A 21,201-nucleotide genomic window follows, 5' to 3' on the forward strand; every position below is an offset into this window, starting at 1 on the left:
CAAAACGATAAGTCCCTAATCATGGATTGAACCTGGTTTTATAGCTAGCTTAACCTCTCACTAGTATGCCAGTTGCATCAAATTTCATTATATTGACAACGATGTAAACTACTTTAATAAAGAACTTTAAATGTGGAAAGGGACATACTAACTGATAGAATCACAGATCAGAATTCCCCTTTCATAAAAAAAAACCGTAGACAAGGCATACAAATCCTGGTCATAAAGGAACAATGGCCAATTCTGCTTGGAACTGACGTACAGACAAGCCACAGTAACATTTTTACTAATTGTAACGGTGCCCCTAGCAAAATGCCTGAACGTTTGAACAATAAGGGTTTCGAAATATGCAAGTCGTTGTCATACATCTCAGTATTATGTTATCATAAATATTGCATTTATGCAGAGAAAAACAGTATTACATTTTTGTATTATAAGTCTCTTTCTTGGATCCCTGGTCCGAAGCAACTGTGAGCTTTTTTCATCACTTGGCGTCCGTCGTCATCCATCCGGTGTAAACTATTTCGAACATCTTCTCCTCTGAACCCACTAAGCCAATTCCTACCAAACTTAAGCTGAATGATCCTTACGGTATCTAGAATAAAGTTTGTGTTTTATTTTCTGATTCGTCAAAAACATGCCTGCCATGGCTAAAAACAGGACATAGTGGTAAAATGCAGTTTTTGACTTATATCTCAAAACCAGAGCAGTTAGAGCAAATCAAACGTGGGTTAATGTAATCATAAGTAAAGTTCTATCAGCACTGAAATTTTAGATGAATCTTATAATCCATGGTTGGGTTGCTACCACTAAATTGGTAATTTTAAGGAAATTTTGAAGATTTTGGTTAAAGTTATGTGATTGACTAATTTTCACCTGTGTATATATAGCATAGCATCTGGTAAATGTCTTATGATTGGATCGACAGATTTATTACAAAATTTTCTGTTTCCTAAGAGCTTTATATGACTGTATTAATAAAGTTAGAAATTTACCGTTTATTATTAGTCATTTTGAAGATAATTACAGATACGTTTCATAGATTTTTTAAAAAGTAATGATAAATAGAATTTTTGATTTTCTTTTTCTTTTCTTTGGTAAATTGTTTGAAGAATTTAGCGGTAGGTTTGTTTGTTATTCTGTGAGAACTGATGTTGGGGCCCAGTTTTCAAGTTGGTCCAAATTTTATAGAATTTAGTCAATGTCAATTGACCCCTTCAGGAGTTATTGCCCTTTAAAGACAATTTTAAACAAGTTGTCATGTTTTCTAATTTTGAAATATCTTCTCTGAAACTACATAACAAATCCCAACCAAACTAAATGAACAAATTGTGAAAAACTAAAATGTCCTGTACCAAGACAGGAAAATGGCAGTTGTTAACTTAAAGTTCGTTTCTCTGTGTGTTACATTGTCGTTTGGTTTTTTGTTGCATTTCAGTGTTTCTGATGTTTCGTTGTTTTCCTCTTCTAGGTGATGTGTTTCCCTCGGTTTTAGTGTGTAGCCCGGATTTGTTTTCACTCAATCTATTTATGACTTTCGATCAGTAGTATACTACTGTTGCCTTTATTTAGTGCTATTATTCGATTTTAAAAACAACTTTTAAAATTTATACTTAGATTACTTAATATATCGGAGAAATTTTGCCTGGCAGAGGGGAAAGAATGAAAAGGGAGTATTACAGGGTTAGTCCAATAGGAGAAGCAAAGGGGATATACTCAAACTAAAAACGATAATTAATAGATTTGTCTTCCCCTCACAATGAAGATGAACAGAAAAGCATTAATGTTTTAATTTAAAAAAAAAACATTGTTCAATGACTTATGTCAAGATTGTTGATACCATTCTTATTCTTTATCTTAAGGTAAAAATTCATAAGTATGTAAATATGATATATCCGACGCGTTTAAAATTTGTCCTATCTCTCCTAGTCGATGGAAATATTAAAAGATGTACCATCAACAAAAGGTTTTGGAGGTTATCATACAGGAGACTGATTTAATTCTACAAGGTCAGGAAATTTGGATTAACCATATAAAAAAATATTCCATGGCATTACTAGAACTTTACCCCGTAATAGTGGCTGCTATTCAATCGGATGTCAAACCAGTGTAGAAGTTATGTGGTCCTTAACGGCTGGCGTACTAAATTATGATTCAGGTACCTTTGATAACATAACAAAATAATTGATCAACTTTGGGATGTTGATATTTCAACAAAACAAAGAGTGCATATGAAACATAAATCTCTCAAACATTTTGAGAGATTTATGTTGCTGAACAATTTAAATTTAATTACCTACCACCTATTTAAAAAGACATTTAATTTTCTTAAAAACTACAATATTCTACCATAAAATTGTTTCTATGCGAAATAAAATACAGCATTATAGCTGTAAAGGACCCTTTTAGACAAAATCATATTTCGTCGTAGACTAGGTGTGTTATCCTTTTTATTGATATAATGATAGAGACAGTTTGAACAGTGTTTTTTTATGGCTTTGTGAGATGTGGAGAGTTCACTGTTTTGAAAGCCAATCAGTTTCATTGACTCATCTGTAAATTTATGTATTGGAGATATTATATCTCATAAAGATATGATAGTTTTGAAACTGAAACAGTCAAAAACAGATCCCTTCAGAAGGGTAAAGATAGTTAAATGTTATGTGGCTTTAATCCTGATCACTACAATGGTCATAGCGTACGCATTGGAGCTGCCAAAACTGCAGGGAAAGCACATATTGAAGACCATTTAGACGCTGGTCCTCTGGTAATTACTGCAGGTATATAAGAATGTCATCTTATTCAATCAAATATGCTCACGATTTGCTAGGGAAATTGAACTTTTCGTCAATGGAAGACTTGCATTATGAAACTTTAGTTTTTAGGAATATATCTCAAAATATTTAGTAATCCTGCCATCAATGACCTGGAATGTTTTGCTCGTGTACATTTATAGCGAAGAGTATTTACATACCACTCGACAATAACAAAATAACAAACAATCACGTTCCTCCCTAAACAACAGAAATTATTTACACTTATGAGACTTTAGAAAATATACAAGAGAAAACAAGAAAATACAAGAAAATACAATATGAGACAACTACAAGGTTACAGACTACATACACAATGAGGAATTGCTTTTCATAGATAACTTCCGAAATTTAAAAAATATGGGTCAGACTCACGGACTTTTTATTCACTTATTTTTTTTTTCAAAAACATTGTCCTGTCAAATTCAATGTAATTATCTGTCCAACTTTGAATTTTTAAGGAATATTTTCCGAAAATTTTAAATACTGAGTACTTTTAATGTCACTTGAATCTTAAATGAGTGTGTACGGAAAGGACCGATTTTGGCCTCAAATTTCAGGTTCATCTGACGAAAGATTTTGGACACTTTTTAAACACTCAAGTGTCTATTTCATTTGATTCAATTAGTTTATGTGAAAAATTTTAACTGATTTAGTCATTAAAAATGCTCCGATTCAAGCTCAAATATGAAAAATCTATCAAAATATGCAAAAAAATGTCACTTTTCAGATGTTTTTTGTTAAAAATGAAAGTGGCCGCATCCATGTTAATCCTCAACCTTTAAATATGTTATGTATTATCATCAAATACCACTTACATTTCAATAATAAGAATGAACACAAATGCGGTCACTTTAATTTTAGACGGAAACCGAAATACTGAAATACTAAAATTTTGGCGACGTTCCTGTTGTTCAGTCTTTTGTTTTCTAAGCTGAGTTTTGAATACTATGATGTCTTTCTGTTGTTTGGGTTTGTTTTTTGTTTTTTTGCAAAAAGAGGCATGGTTAGTTTATTTTCGACTCGTGTCTGGTTTCGTTTGCCTCTTCTACAAGACAGATGTTTTCTTTCAAAATCTGTGTTTTGCTCAATGATTGCTATAAACAGTCAACAAGATGTATCCACTAACATGTAATCTTTATAATATATCTTCTGCAAATATAAGCACACCTGAAGGATTTGGAGTAAAAATTAATCTCTCGCCAAATATGATAAAATTATCTGACACAGTAAAATCAACTAAATATATACATCTATACGGTATAAGCACCAATTCGGAATATCAGCACTTCTAAAATTCAAGTTTCTATACGACTATCGGTGTTCTAAACTTCCGTCAACAAACCGTATTCAGAACAAAACATGACTCCGGGAACAGTTCTAGACCCTCCCCAAACCAATTGCAAAAAGGGATAAAAGTTAGTAATAACACATAAATATTTTATCCTTTTATTTGGACTAAAAAATTCTGAACATCTTCTTTTAGAGATAATCTTTTAAAAATTATCTTTTACTGGTTCGTATCTTATCGGCTTCAGATTTGGTACTGAAATGAGAGAAAATGAAAATAAGAAAATAAACTTAGGAGAAATTAAACTTTCTTTGTTGCATACTTTTAATCTTAAACTTTTCGAGATATAGCAATGGATTCATTGATTTTTTAATGTCGATGTCTCATATAAACACTGAAAAAAGTTTAATTGATTTTTTAAATTAATAATTATAAAGTATCAATGCGTGTATTTTGAAAACACTTCAAGCTGTTAATTGACTTGAATATAGTATTTAATGTATGTCAAACAATTTATTTCTTTATAGACAACTAATGAGAGCTCAGACTTGTGTTTAAAAAAATTAACATTGGCTGTGTGAATGTGGCCTTAACTTGGATCGAATTTTCTGTTATAAATCAAACCTAGACCTTTGGTCATATTTTACATGCGTACTCTATGGAGCTGTTCACAAATAAACTTGTCACCCTGTAACTAAATCCTTGTTGTCAGTCTGTCATAAATTCTGTGATTTCAGTAATACTAACAATACACGAAAGATCGGAATTTTGATCAGATTGACCACCTACTCTGAGGTGACCAGTCAATGCTTTCTAACATTGTCCCTGCTATGTTCCTATACTACATAACCCTTGCTTCACCATGGTGACCAAATCGGACAACTTCAAGCGCTGTGGTGGGAAAGTCAAGCACGGTCTCAAAAGACCACTGTTTATATTTTATTGTAGAATTGAGAATTGATGTAAGTGTCAATGAAATAACTATCCACCAGAGCCGTAAAATAATTGGTGCACGGTAAGCATTCATAGACCCGTAGTGTTTATAGTTTGTAAACTTGTAATATAATTTTGATTGATTAAACTCCAAGGGAACTCATATCTTAAACTAAGGAGAAAGCAGAACCCTTGCCAAAGACAAAAGTTAGATGTAAATATTATAAAAGTAATGTACGAGAACACACTTACTAATTCCTATAACTGGTCCCCTGTTAGGTGAATGACCGTATCTCGTTGTGTTCTGGTTTTTATTAAGTTCTGGAAACCTCGACGGTGGACAATAACTAACCCTCGACGTGGTATCTTCTGCGTAGATGATTTCTGGGGCCTTTCCTGGTTAAATATAGACTCGAAATTACATTTTCAATACGCTGATTGATACACTAATGTGTAGAAAATCAGAAATTATTTTGTTCTTTTTATTGTATTATATGGTTTTACCGTATTTTATCTAAAGTATTTAAAGTAATTGAAAAGTGACAATACTCTTTTCACTTTTTAGCAGTCCTCGAAATCAGCTTTAAGAACCAACTTTACTGATGATAACGAATTTTACCCATCGCGATCACCAATTTCTAGACTATTTATTTATGAAAGTTTTTGTTATAAATAATTGGTTAATTACATACTACATTGTAGTATATAAATTCGTTATTACATTTCTTTTTGTAATTCGTGATTACTGTTTTAATCTTACCAACGAATATTATAAATCGTGATAATTTACATAGATATTATCACGAATAAAAAAAAAACGTGTTAAGAAGTTACACATTCGTTATAAGGAACTAAATCCGTTATAAAATTTTTTACAAAAAAACATGCAATTCGTCATGACTATCCTAAAAACTGTTTTAAATAATCCCACAAAATTCGTTTGTGATAACGATTTCTAAAATTCGTGATAATAATTTATTTATTGATATATGATATAAAATCATATTTAATTGTAGGTCCTAAATAGGCTTCCGTAATGTCAGTTTTGTTTGTGTTTTCCAGGCAAGGAAACTGCTCTAGAGTCGTACAAGAAATCGTACTTCAATTATAAAAATGAAACAAAATTAAATTCCACAGTACCTTTTTCTGAGTATGGTGAGCTGTATCGTCCATTACAAAAATTAACCCATTCTGCAATAAATTAATAAATACATTTAACAATTATACATAGACAACATTAATTTACAGAATAAAATTGAGAATGGAAATGGGGAATGTGCCAAAGAGACAACAACCCGGCCATAGAAAAAAACAACAGCAGAAGTTCACCAACAGGTCTTCAATGTAGCGAGAAATTCCCGCACCCGGAGGCGTCCTTCAACTGGCCCCTAAACAAATATATAGCAGAAACATAGATCTATCAAATTTGCCGCATTCATAGCAGAACAAACTTGAAAAGTCCCCCGTTTACAATTAGAAATTTTAATAATTCTTATTACCGCTATGATATCAATTAGAATTTAAATTTAAATTTTGAAAGAGATAAACATTGAAGACCTGTTGGTGACCTTCTGCTGTTGTCTGCTCTATGGTCGGGTTGTTGTCTCTTTGGCACATTCCCTTTTTTCCATTCTCAATTTTATTTTAAAACCTATAGATAAATGCTTGACATCAATCTAAAGTTGCTGCTATTTTTTGTTGCATGTTATGTGTAAAGATTCTAATTTGGTATTGCAGGTTGTTTTGGTTATATATCTTGGAATGTTTAAATGTGTTGTATATGTTTTTTATATTCGGTTAAAAGCTCGTTAGAGCTTGGGTTGTATATTTGACTTATGCCGAATCAAAATAAGAGTTTCTAATCTTATTTTATAATATGTTTGCCATTGCTTTTATATGAAAAAAAATGTCTTACTTGTATGACGTTTCATTGAAGGAATTCTTACAGCTATCTTCTGGAAATTGGGATGCCAAATGCCGTAACTCTATAACAAAGACAGATAAATATTGAACTTTTATTCTCCATCTTTTATTCTAAATCCTGATTTTGCTTGAAGAGATAATGTCCGCATGATAATGTCTTTGTTCTGTCATGGGTCAGGGTTTCTTTTTACACATTAAATATTTTAAAACAATGAATATATGAGGGTCAAGGTGGGGTCCTTCATTTTTCTCTTATTTATTTTTTATACAATTTTTCCGTATATATGTACTTTATTTATTTTGCTCATTATTCTCTGTTCTCTACATTCAAGCTACCATGATTCTCTATTCTTTTTTACTTTCTGCCTATTTTTCTATTCCTTATTTTCGTGCCATTTATTCTAGGCATGCTACCCATTAATCTCTTTTCAGTAACCCCCAACCAGACCTTCGTATAGATTTTTTATTTGACTGTAACATCTTTCTCCTTTACTTCATGCATATATGACACTTCATCCGTTTTAGATGATCCGTCATACATGATGCCAGACAGTGCTAGATCAAGAGGTAAGATGGCTACATAATACCAGTAAACGATACCTTACTTTTTCTCAGTAAATTTGTTTGGTTGATTGATTGTGTGTCCACTGGCAAATATTTCATACATGTTCGGAACGAGTAAATTTTAAAATAAAATCACTTTAAAGTTGGTAAAAAGGATACCTTATAACATGAGATATAATCTTTCAAGATGCTCTTAAATCATAACAATCAACACAATTCCAATATGAATGAACAAGAGGCAAAGATACCATGAGGTTTATTGAGAAATATACCGGATAAGAATGACATCGTGGTCAAAGCCAACAAGGCCAAAGCCGAAGAAAATAGAAAGCCCCTTGACCAAAAAGACATATGAAAAGTCAATAAAACATTACGAGGAAAATTTACTAAGCAGCACAAATATTAATCAAAATCGCAACAAAATTTAAACTCGAGCGAAAATATTTGACACCGTCAGGATTATATACTCTTTGGTTCTATATTTTAAAGAGTATGGTACATACCTTTTTCTGATTACTTATGGGTTGGTAAAACAGGCCAACTGGATGTGGGTTAGCCAGTCTTGTTGGAGAATGTGCTCGTGGAATTAAACGTGAAGCTGTTTTCTCTGGTCCACAGAAATCCCCCAGCGTCGTGGATCTAGGTTTCCCTGTCCGTTTCGTGAAAACATTTGCCATTCCTAGGACGTCCCGTAGTAAGTTGAAGCGATAACCCTCTACCAACGCGCTGTCATGACAACAACGCAAACGCAACAGTTGTAGACAATGCACCCGGGGGTCATTGGCGAAATACGTTGAACGAATCATTTAACGTTATTGACGATTAAGATGGTTTATCTCCGCGTGTCACAAAGTTACCAACTAAAAGACATTATAATTTTATTTCACATATGTTTCTATATAGTACTTTTCCTGTAACTTTTTTTTTAAAAATAATGCTAATCACAGGAAAGTATGAGGTCAACTCCTTGCCAGAAGAAGAAGTACCAAAAAAAAATAAAAAATGTCATTAAAAGTCAAAATTATCCCTTTTTGACAAAAATCATATTTTCGAACGGAATTAGCTCTTAAAGCCGCAACATGTATTGTCTGGATACAAAACAAACCATTTTGCCTTTTGAAATTTCATCTGGCTAAACACAAGATGCCGCATCAGACCAGGAAACAGGTTGGCAAAATCAAATGATGAAAATGTTCGGTGACTTATTGGTTGAAATATAACTGTATACTATATACAACTGTATAATATTCACAAATCTTATTGCACTTTTCTCTATTTGACGCCAGACCTATAGAATGATAAGAGTTCAACCATTCCTCTCTTGCAGAAAGAGTTATTAACCAGAGATTAATATGAATATTGTAAACTTATCATTTTTAAATTAACAAACTGGAAAATAAAACTGGGGATTTTGTGACAAATAATTTCCGCACTTGCAATCAGTAAGAAGTTGAATTGAAGTTCCGTTCCACCTTTTATTCCAGTTCACATGGTCTTTGCGATGAATGAGATTATACAAAAGGTCAAAGTTCCATGATGTCATTCTTATCTAGTATATTTCTCAATAAACAGAAACACGAATAGAAATGTCGAACAAAATCTTTGTTGTTTGTTGGATTCTTCTTCTTATTAGTTCAATAGGTATGTTTCAAATATGTTCATTTGTGGACCCAGGGGTCATTTTTGTTTATATTGTATCGTCGGGTTGCTGTATAATTATTATGCCACGGGTCAATTTTTACTCAAATGCCAATTCTTATTCATGATATATAACGATGATTATTTTCCTCAGTGCTATCAAAAAAGATACAGAGTATAAGTATAAACACATTTTTAAAGAGAGGAAAAGGACACGACCACCACAAACAGGACATCCAGCCTACTACTGACATCCAGCCTGGGTCTAAATGGGGCGACGATATGTTTGGTCACGGATGTAGATGTACATTTCACCTCCATTGTCACAGTGACACACAGTGTCACCACCATGGTACGCATTATGCATGTCATTACAGTTGTTGTGGGACGAAATGTGTGAGATCGCCTATTGTGGGACGAGATGTGTGAAAAAAGGGTAAGTAAATTATAACATTATCACAGTGACACATAGTGTCACCACCATGGTACACATTATACATGTCATTACAGTTGCTGTGGGACGAGATGTGTGAGAAGAGGGTACGTATATTATAAGATTGAGTGTCACAGCGACACACAGTGTCACCACCATGGTACACATCATACATGTCATTGCAGTTCTTGTAAGACGAAATGTGTGAAAAGTGTTAGATTGTTATAACATTATAATTTTATACGCCCGTCAAAATTTTGACGGGACGTATTATGGTACAAATGTCTGGTGTCCGTCTGTCCGTCTGTCCGGCATAAACATGTCGCAACGTAACTTGCGAGTGACTCATCCAAATTTCATAAAACTTAATACAGTTGTTTCTTGTGATGGCCAAACGATCTATATACTTTTTGGTGAAAATAAGATTGAAACTTTTTGAGTTACGGGACTTTGTAACTAAAACAGGGGTGTGTTTCACATGTCGCACCGTATCTCAAAAACAATTTATGATTATCGCTTAAAACTTTACACACTTATTAGTTATATTCATATTAAGATTAGTATACTTTTTAGTGATGATTCAAAATTTATTTTATAGTTATTATTGATTTTTTTGTTAAAAAAGGTGGGTTTTCACAAAACGACGGGCGTATCATGCGCTCATGGCACAGCTGTTTGAGTGTTTTAAATTAAGTGGTTTTTTTTTATCTATATAATATACCAGTGACCACTGCGGATAGTAAACTTGGAATTGAAAGTCAATAGCAAATACAAGTTATGTCTAGAATATCTATGTTTAATTATACAGTAAAACTCGAAATTATCAAAATTATAAAAAAAAAAGAATGACGGATTTTGGAAAAAGGGTAAGCGCTTAGACAATTGTCTTGTCCCCAAGTACATATGATACGATCTATTGTATAACCCTTTTAATGTATAAGTATCTTGCGAAAAAAATATGAAACGTAATTCTAAGTCTCCTTTATCATTTCAGGTGATGCATGGCAAAGGATGTTTAATTCAATAAATGTTATGTGAGGTATTGAAGTATGATGTTTTTTGTCGATAGTCTTGGAACGATCACAGTGGTATTTATACAGCATTGAAACCAGAAAATGTTGAAAGATACCCAAAGGAATTTAATCTCATATGCCGAAGACAAAATCTTGTAAAGAAAACAATTAAAAAAAAAAACCACGAAAGACAAATAGCAGTCTTTCATACACAACATCAATAGACTGTTATCACAGAGATATATGTCTCGCCTTTTTGTAATTTTGATTATGCAATTGTTGAAATCAAAATAGCAACACTTTAACATCTTACACAAGTCTGAGTTACATGGCTAAACAATCTCCATGTAAATAAGATTTACCAATGCTAATACAAATGCATACCAAATACCATTGACTAATTATAAGTCGTTCCCAAACCTAAATACAAACATGACTTGAAAACTAAAGTCAATGAACCATGAAGAGGTGGTGGGGCTATATAATCTCCATGTAAATAAGATTTACCAATGCTAATACAAATGCATACCAAATACCATTGACTAATTATAAGTCGTTCCCAAACCTAAATACAAACATGACTTAAAAACTAAAGTCAATGAACCATGAAGAGGTGGTGGGGCTATATAATCTCCATGGAAATTATACTTGCAAATGTCAATAAATTTTCATACCAAATATCATTGACTTAACATAATTAAGCAGTTCATCTTAAACTGATCTAATCACAAACTAATTCATGTAAACTAAGATAAGTTTCAAAGTCATTAAACCATGGGCCGAGGCCAAATATTCTCCATGGAAATGAGATGTGTCAATGCTTATACAACTGAATACCAATTAACATTGGCCTACCACTAATGGTTCCCCTTGAACTGACCTAATCACAAACTAACACATGATAACTTAGCAAAATTTTCAAAGTCAATAGACCATGACTAAGGGGGTGGAGCCAAATTATCTCCACGGAAATGAGATATGCCAATGCTTATACAACTGCATACCAAATATCATTGACCTACCACTTCTGGTTCCCCATAAACTGACCTAATCACAAACTAATACATGTAAAATAAGCAAAAGTTTCAAAGTCAATACTGCCATGACTGAAAGGGGGGGGGGGGGGGGGGGGGGGGGCAGGGCCAAAAAATCTCCATGGAAATGGTATGTGCCAATGCTTATACAACTGCATACCAAATATGATTGATCTACCAGTCGTGGTTCATCATAAACTAGACCTAATCACAAACTAATACATTGTTGACGCCGACGCCGGAAACAGCATACCTATGTCTCGCTTTTTGACTCCGTCAAGGCGAGACAAAAACCTTAAAATTACCAATACGAACCCCATCAGAATGATACGCAAGTCGATGCTACACCTGTGGCACACGATGATAATATAAAAATAAGGAGATGTGGTATAACTGCCAATGAAACCAACTGTCCACCAGAGACAAAATGGCATAGAAATAAGTTTATTCGGTACTGAAATAAGTTCATGAGAGGACATGTTTTAATTGCAATTCTGTTATAGAAGATGAACTTAATATCAATTGAAGAAGTCTTTTGTATGCAGACCTTAGACAAATTATGACAATGCAGCTTTACGTTTCAAAGAACATTTAAACTTATTAGATAGTGAGAAATGTGTGCTATTATTGAATAATAACAATGTTTCTACTTTAGTTGCCAAAACCTGCAACGATATTCTATTCAACTAAGGTTTATGGTTTAAGTTGAGGTTTGATTAAGGATTGCAATAACGATTTTGATAAGAGTTAGGTAAGGTTTGTATTAAGTTAGGCTTAGGGGTACCGTTAGGGTTATGGTAATAGCTGGGTGTATTCTTCGAAGACATGGTGACATAGCTGGTTGTATTATTAAGAGACACCGTGACAAAATTGGGTGTAATCTTGGAAGACAGTGACATAGCTTGGTGTATTCTTGGAAGCCACAGTGACATATCTGGCTGTATTCATGGGAGACACAGTGTAATGGCTTGGTGTATTCTTGGAAGACACAGTGACATATCTGACTGTATTCATGGGAGACAGTAACATAGCTGAGTGTATTCTTGGAAGACACAGTAACATATCTGGTTGTATTCTTAGAAGGCACAGTGGCATAGCTGGGTGTATTCTTGGGAGACACAGTGACATAGCTGGGTGTATTCTTGGAAGGCACAGAGACATAGCTGGGTGTATTCTTCGGAGACACAGTGACATAGCTGGCTGTATTCTAGGGACACATGGTGAAATTAGAAGACATGATTGCATAGTTAAATGTATTCTAGGAAGACAAGCTGATTTAGCTGGTGGATATTTTGGTAGACACACTAACATAACTGTGTAGTCTAGTAAGACACGATGACATAGCTGGGTGAATTCTTGAAAGACACTATGACATAGCTGGTATATTCTAGGAAGACAGTGACATAGCTTGTGTAATAATCTTTGAAACAGTAACATCACTTGTCGAAGACAGAGTAATACATCTTTGTGTATTCTTTGAAGAGTGACATAGCTGGATGTATTCTTAGAAGACATGGAGACATAGCTAAGTGTATTATTGAAATACATGGTGACATAGCAGATATAATTCATGGAAGACACGGGGACATAGCTGGTTGTTTCTTGGAAGAATGTGACATAGCAGGGAACATAAGGAGACATCTGAAGACATGATGACATAGCTGGTGTACTTTTGAAATACATGGCGACAAAGCTGGATGATTTCTTGAAAGGCACAGTGACACTAGAGGACACTGCTTAATAGCTGGGTGTATTCTTGAAGATATGGTGACATAGCTAGAAGTGTTCCCAAAAGACTGGGTGACATAACTGGGTGGAAGATATGGTGACATAGCTGTGTGTATTCTCGGAAGACATTGTGACATTGTTGGGTTTTCATTTTCTAGTCCTATCTAGCTTCTCATTTTTAATTCATAGTTTGATCTGCTCACCCTAGTTAGAGAACCTGAGATCATGCCTGGCTTTTCAGTTGGGTTCATGGTGCTCAGTGTTTAGTTTTCTTAGTTTTTGTTTTGTATATTGTTTGTTTGTCTTTTGTATTTGCCATGGCGTTGTCAGTATGTTTTTGACTTATGAGTTTGAATATCCCTTTGGTATCTTTCTCTTCTCCCGTACGCTGAGTTCACACGTAATTCAAATTCGATATGCACTTTACTAATTCGAATTAGTTTAATTCGCATTTGAAACGTTTTACGTCCTAATGTCATTCTATTTCTAATTACAATGCGCGTCAATTGCTGTACTGTCCAAACAATGTTAACTTTTAATTCGTATTCACAAAAGCGTATTTCTAATGCGAAATTGATAATTCAAATTAGCCAATTCGAATTTAAAAAGAAGAGTGTGTGAATTAAATTTCCGTGTGAATGAGGCAGTAGACTGTCAAATTGAATTATTCCTTTACATTTAATATCTTATTTCAGAGACTTGCAATCAAGTCCAAGGCTCTTTCATGTAAAAAAATAACATTTCTTTATTCAATAAGATTTATGCTAACTGATATACAATGACATGAAAAATTAACAATAACAAACAATCAAAAACAATCTACTTAAGGTATTTTTCTAGTTTTACTTCCCTCATCTTTGATCCTTGATTATCTCAATTTTATAATATCACATCAACGGCCATCACAGTATTATATCCTTTTACACCCGTCATTTTGTTACATCTAAATATGTAAGAACTGGAAGCAAATGTTTTTGAGAGAACCTTGAAAAAAAGACTCTTTTTTTTTTGGCAGTAATAAAAAGATTTTTTAAAACTTAAATAAAAAAAAAAAAAAAAAAAAAAAAAATTTAAAAAATTAAAAAAAGTTCAAAGTTCATGAAGTTTTTATTTCAACATGGAAAATTTTGACGAGCATTTAAACTTCCAAAATAGTTTTTTGAGACATTCGGGCTAAAATAACAAACAATTTTTTCTAACTTTTGCTTTGTTTCCCATCCTAACATACAAGAAATACAAACAAACAAACAACCTGATCTTTCCACTAATTGTTTTCTATTACAAAAAAATGAGAATGACTAGAAATATTGCAACATATCTAAAAACAGTATCAAACTTTATATATATTTATATATACATACACATTTGAAGGCACAGTCTATTGAGATTTTATCCCCCTAATAGATATAAGAAGATGTGGTAAGAGTGCCAATGAGACAACTCTCCCCTAATAGATATAAAAAGATGTGGTAAGAGTGGCAATGAGACAACTCTCCCACTAAGTCTTCAAGTGAATTGATATTTATCATCTTTAAATATTTGTTTCTGTAATATTGACAAATAGTGACTTTATATATTCTATGTTTTTGTCCAAGAAAAACAGTTTTCTATCAGTACTAAAAAATACAAACAATTTCAATCTGGTTAAATTTTGTTCATCAGCTTTGACCTAAAACAAACACATTGCAGATTTGAAGATTCAAACAGAATTTTGAAGGAAAAAGAAGATTTAAAAAAAATATTCTAGATTTTCACAAGGCATCACATAAATACACATTTCTCTGTACATAAATTATTGCAAAATGTTCCGGCAAGTTTAAACATCCCCCCTCACCAAATCTTTTTACAATAATTACATATACATGCATATTCATCATCTTTCCATTCATCGACTGACAATTTTTCATGAAGAGGTCATAGTACAAAATTGAAATTATTAACAAACAAAGTTTGCCAATAACTTATTTAATAGCAAATTACATGAAAATATCAAGTCAAAATCATGAAATAAATGTTGTTGCAAAAACATCATAAATGCTATGACATTTCCAATTTCCAAAGACTTATTTCAATTTAATTAGAAGTAGGTTTATATAAATAAATATCATACATGGTACTCCTAATAATAAAAATATTTTGAGACATTTTTAGTGTAAAATATTAATTTTACAAAACTATGAACACTATAATTCATCTTATCATTTTTATCAGACATCTAAAACAATTGCACTGATCATATAAAATTTACAGAAAAAAAATTTATTATTCAATAAAAATAATTATTCATGCATATACTGAACTGGAAGACATCAATAATATATAATAATATATGGAAGACTTAATAACATTTAATTTTTTTTTAATATACTGGAAATGTCGAAGCATATATTACAATATATTGATATATAAAATATAATTGCACGGTTAATTGCAATTCTATAACCTTATTTCAACAACATACTATGAAAATGTTTTTTTCAATCTTTCATGTAACCCTCAATACACAAACACATTTTGTAGATTTATAAATTTCTTTAATTGGAATGTCATCATTCAAAACATGTTTTTGAGACATATTTTTTAGAATGCCCAAGAATTATGATCAGCTATCAAATTTCTAATGATGGAACTAAGGTGCACCAAAAGAAATCTGTTACCTAAATCAGATAGGATTAAATGTTCTATTGACACAAGACAAATGCTTAGATTTTGTAGATAAAATTATGATTATTTGTACACAAACTATTATGGAATATGATGTCAGAATATTTTACATCTAGTTAAATTCAATGTCATCAAATTAAATTCAATGTCATCAAATTAATTAAATGTCATCAAATTAAATTCAATGTCATCAAATTAAATTCAATGTCATCAGGTTAAATTTGATGCCATCAAATTAAATTAAATGTCATCCAATTTAAATTCAATAACATCCAATTAAATTCAATGTCATCAATAATTTCCATGTCATCAAGTTAATTCAATGTCTTCAAGCTGGTTTGAATATCAGCACTATAAATATACAAGAATCAATTGTTGTTAACTTATGGAATTCCAATATAACTAATTGGTCCTATTTTGTGAATTTACACTATGAAAGCTAAAGCCACTCTGAGTACTTGATCCACTTGAAATACTAGAGAACCTCCCTCTCATATATGATGGTAAAATGTCTGTTTGGTTTTGGACACATCACCAAAACTGGTTCATTGGTCCACAAGCGCTAAAAAAGAAAATATTAGTGTAAAATATAAATTTAATTATAACAAAAGCGCAAAGTATTTGAAAGAATGCTCATATTGATGTGCAGAGATTCTGAACTCCTAAATGTACCCTTACTTTTGACATTTTTACCTATTATATATAAAAAAGAAGATGTGGTATGGTTGCCAATGAGACAACTCTCCACAAGAGACCAAATGACATAGAAATAATGTTGGTTTGTTTTGTTATATACATTGTTATCAATATACATGTATATGGAGTTTTATGTGACTGTCATACAAGTGAGAGGTTTAGCTAGCTCTAATACTAGGTTTAATCCACTAATTTCTACATAAGGAAATGACTGTACCAAGTCAGGAATATGACAGTTGTTTTCCGTTCGTTTTATTGTGTTTGAGCTTTTGATTTTGCCATTTGAAAAGTGACTTAACAATTTAAATTTTCCTTCAAGTCGGTATTTTTTTTATTGGCTTTTTTCAAAGTATTGGAAAACAGGTATCTTGTGTCTGACAGTTTGAAAAGCACACACACACTATAGAAGCTTATCACTGAGTTGCAGATACCAAAAATATGAAGTATTTCTCTTCAATGGTATTGAAGAAATGTTGAAGAAAATACTTTTTGGATGAGCTAGCTCTTGCAATATCTTTATCCACCAAAACAGCAACATTTGCTAAATGTTGCTGTTTTGTGGATAAAGTCTAATTAGAAGCAAACGAGACAAGTTATTAATGGAAAAAGCTGTTTTATACAGATTCAACTGACTTTACCTCATTTGGTTCTTTTCTCCATTTTAAAACAGATTCATCATCTCCATAGCAACCAGAAAAGCTTATAACACATGGCTCACCACAACTCCTATAAAGATAATCATATATCATTGTAGACACTTCAGTATACAAGCAAGTGTAGATCACACAAAAATAACAAGAGTGCAATGCAGATGCTGAAATGTCTCACCTTCTTTATTATATAAAGCTTTACTACACATATCACTTAAACTTAACATGATCCAAGAAAATGAGGTCAAGGTCAGATAAACCAAACGATAATTGCATGTACAACATTACAATCATACAATAAACGTCCAAATATATATGACCTTGTTTAACTGTAGTTTCTAAAAAACAGACGTAACCAAGAAAAATAAACATTGACCAATGAACCATGAAAATGAGGTCAAGGTCAGATGAACCATGCTAGACAGATATGTACATCTTGCAATATTCTACATTAAATATAGTTGACTATTACTTATAGTATAAAAGAAACAAACTTATCCATAAAAACTTATCATTGATCAATGAACCATGAAAATGAGGTCACAATGCTACCTTCAAGACAGATACACCTTACAATCCTTCCATACAACAAATATAGTTGACCTATTGTTATAGTAAGAAAAAAGACTAAAACAGAAAAACTAACACTAAGCAATGAACCGAAAAAATTAGGTCAAGGTCAAATAAAACCTGCGAGATTGGACATGTACATCATAAAAAATTTCAATACACCATATATAGTTGACCTATTAAATATTGTATAATAAAAAAGACATAAGCACAAAAATGTAACTTTTACCACTGAACCAAGGAATAATCTTCACCATAATTTTATAATAAAAAAAAATCTGTTTGGTTAAAATACAAGATTATTGCTTGACATTGTTTGATTATGCAATGCAGTTTCTAACCAACCTGATATTTTTGCTTGAGCTAATCAATTATCTAAATTTGTTTTATTGGAATGATTGATTAACAAAATGTTAATAGAAACAGCTTCAAAATTTACAATACAATATTATAAATAAAACAGTTATGAATTAGGTTTCACAGCATTTCTCCTACCAGCATTTTTTGGCAAAGGAGGATCACCCACTTCTAAGAGATTGACATTTCATATGATATGTCCAAACTTATTATTTCATTTTTGACTAAAATTTAGTTTTTCCCCTTTGCTGCAATGTTTGAAGACAACATCCTCATTTAATAATAAACCAAATTTAAGTTGTTTACTGGAGCCTAGCTTTAAATTAAATTACAATAAAATTGAGAAAGGAAATGGTGAATATGTCAAAGCGACAACCACCCGACCATAGAGCAAACAACAGCCGAAGGCAACCAATGGGTCTTCAATGTAGCGAGAATTCCCGCACCCGTAGGTGTCTTTTCAGCTGGCCCCTAAAATATGCATAATAGTACAGTGATAATGGACGTCATACTAAACTCCGAATTATACACAAGAAACTAAAATTTAAATCATACAAGACTAACAAAGGCCAGAGGCTCCTGACTTGGGACAGGCGCAAAATTGCGGCGGGTTAAACATGTTTATGAGATCTCAACCCTCCCCCTATACCTCTAGCCAATGTAGAAAAGTAAAAGAATAACAATACGCACATTAAAATTCAGTTCAAGAGAAGTCCGAGTCTGATGTCAAAAGATGTAACAAAAGAAAATAAATAAATGACAATAATACATAAATAACACAGACTACTAGCAGTTAACTGACATGCCAGCTCCAGATCTCATTAAACTGATTGAAAGATTATGTCTTCATCATATGAATATCAGGTACAATCCCTCCCCGTTAGGGGGTTTAGTATCATACTATCATAAATATATGAGAAGAACATAACCCGTGTCATGCCAACAACTGTTTTTTTAGAAATAAAATGTGTTTAGTTCCGATGCAAAGACCCTATCAGTGAATCAATGTTAAAGCCAAAATATGCAATCTTTAATGACCTGACAACAGTATCGTAACTATATCCCCTTTTTAATAAGTCTATTTAAAGGTTTTGTTAGTTTCTTAGGAGAATACTGGCATTTTTGTGCTTTATAAAGAATATTTCCATAAAATTTTGGATGTGAAATACCTGAACGTATAAGATGTCTGCATGTTGAGTTTATATTTACGAATTATTTCCTTATACCGGTGATAAAATTTAGTAAATGTTTTGACCAGTTTGTGATATCGAAAACCCTGGTGTAATAATTTTTTCAGTAATACATAAATTTCTCTCGCTAAAATCTAATACATTGTTACATACACGAGCGAATCGTACAAGTTGAGATATATAAACACCATAAGATGGTGACAAGGGAACGTCACCATCTAAAAATGGATAATTAACAATAGGAAATGAAAAATCATCTCTTTTATCATAAATTTTTGTATTAAGCTTCCCGTTTATGATATAGATATCAAGATCGAGGAAAGGGCAGTGGTCATTGTTATCATTAGCTTTATTTAAAGTAAGTTCTACAGGGATAAATTTCTTTAGTATACATACTGAAGTCGTCATTATTTAGAGCCAATATATCATCCAATATCTAAAAGTATTGTTAAATTTTTGTATCAAATGTTGTTTTGATGGGTCTTTGCTAATTTTAGTCATAAATTGTAACTCATAACAATACAAAAACAGGTCCGCAATAAGTTGTGCACAGTTAGTCCCCATTGGAATTCAATAACTTGACGATATACAGAATCTCCAAAGCGAAAACAAAATGTTATCAAGTAAAAATTCAAGTGCATAAATAGTATCAAAGCATGTCCAAATTGACATAGTTCTTTTGTTTATTGCTACTAAAAAATGATCTAAAGAGTTTGAACATATGTACTCGCATTCCGACTTTTTAAATGCCCAGTTAATTAGGGATGTGAATTTTTTCTTAATAAGAATATGAGGCAAAGTGGTATATAGGGTAGAAACATCAAAAACTTTGAACAGATTCAAAATCACCAATATATGCATGCAATTTATCAAGTACTTCCAACGAGTTTTTGACACTCCAAAAGTAATTAATTCCACTATTTTCAAAGGCCTTATTTGAACAATTTATTATCAGGTTTTTTTATTGTACCAAGTGTACTAGTAAGTAAAAACAGACAATTTAGTATTTGTTTAAGTCTTTAATAGTTCATAATTTGCATTTGTTTAAGTCTTTAATAGTTCATCACTAAGGATCTGTTAAACAGACTTGCATGTACATGTACCACATATTCTAATTTGTTATGTAAATGACAAAATCAATCAGTTAGCCTTCAACATAGTAGAAATGAGAAATAATTCCAAATCAAATTATGTCAAAAGACTTTTAGTTACGGTAACTTCTATACTGTACAATAGCTCACCTTGTTTTGACAAAGCTTCGCACAGGTTTATCTGATATTTTAACTTTGCCTGCAATGTCACATCCACAGTATATAGTGAATCCACCATGCTACATAGAGAAGAATTACTTGTTGTATGAGAGATCAATCCACTTAAAGTCTGTATTCGTCTCCCGAAACCATCCGCATCCACTTCGTCATCCTTAACAGAGGGAGTTGATATCTCATCGTAACTTGACCAAAACAGAGCTAGCTTTGCTGCTGATGCCTTGGGGTCCGAAGAAAATCTTGTACCTTATTGAAATCCAAGGAGCTACGGGCCACTTGTAATTGATAGTTTATTGCTACTTAAATCATTCCAGTCCAGTCTTTCACGAGCTACTTTATTTACCGATATGTGTCTGCTCATCAGACTTGGTGTTTTGCATTAGTTCTAACATTTTTGTATCTGCCGGAGTAGTGACGGCTGAATTGCTAGCACTAG

At 32.4% G+C, this 21,201-nt stretch overlaps 1 protein-coding gene and 1 long non-coding RNA gene across 2 annotated transcripts; both read right to left on the minus strand.

Annotated features, from left to right (window-relative positions):
* Positions 1-4,241: 4,241 nt before the first annotated feature.
* LOC139507541 (uncharacterized) lies at positions 4,242-8,274 on the minus strand. Its single transcript, XM_071295778.1, has 5 exons — positions 8,028-8,274; positions 6,953-7,022; positions 6,178-6,228; positions 5,290-5,433; positions 4,242-4,359 (listed from the first exon to the last, which is right to left on the minus strand). The coding sequence occupies exons 1-5, from the start codon at positions 8,199-8,201 to the stop codon at positions 4,310-4,312; spliced, it is 489 nt and encodes a 162-aa protein (XP_071151879.1). The 5' UTR covers positions 8,202-8,274; the 3' UTR covers positions 4,242-4,309.
* Positions 8,275-15,510: 7,236 nt separating this feature from the next.
* Positions 15,511-20,954, minus strand: LOC139507542 (uncharacterized). The gene is made up of 3 exons (XR_011660747.1): positions 20,739-20,954; positions 17,369-17,456; positions 15,511-16,596 (listed from the first exon to the last, which is right to left on the minus strand). It is a non-coding gene; the product is annotated as an uncharacterized lncRNA (long non-coding RNA).
* Positions 20,955-21,201: the final 247 nt, after the last annotated feature.

The sequence above is a fragment of the Mytilus edulis genome, unplaced genomic scaffold, assembly GCF_963676685.1.
Source record: "Mytilus edulis unplaced genomic scaffold, xbMytEdul2.2 SCAFFOLD_1292, whole genome shotgun sequence".
NCBI lineage: Eukaryota > Metazoa > Mollusca > Bivalvia > Mytilida > Mytilidae > Mytilus > Mytilus edulis.

Bases quoted from the DNA above. Each gene is read 5' to 3' on its own strand.
- LOC139507541 (XM_071295778.1), bottom strand. From the start codon at position 8,201: ATGGCAAATGTTTTCACGAAACGGACAGGGAAACCTAGATCCACGACG. The intron at 7,023-8,027 runs GTATGTACCATA...TCTTTGTTATAG, and splicing joins CCATAAGTAATCAGAAAAAG to AGTTACGGCATTTGGCATCC. The intron at 5,434-6,177 runs GTACTGTGGAAT...ATATTTAACCAG, and splicing joins CTCACCATACTCAGAAAAAG to GAAAGGCCCCAGAAATCATC.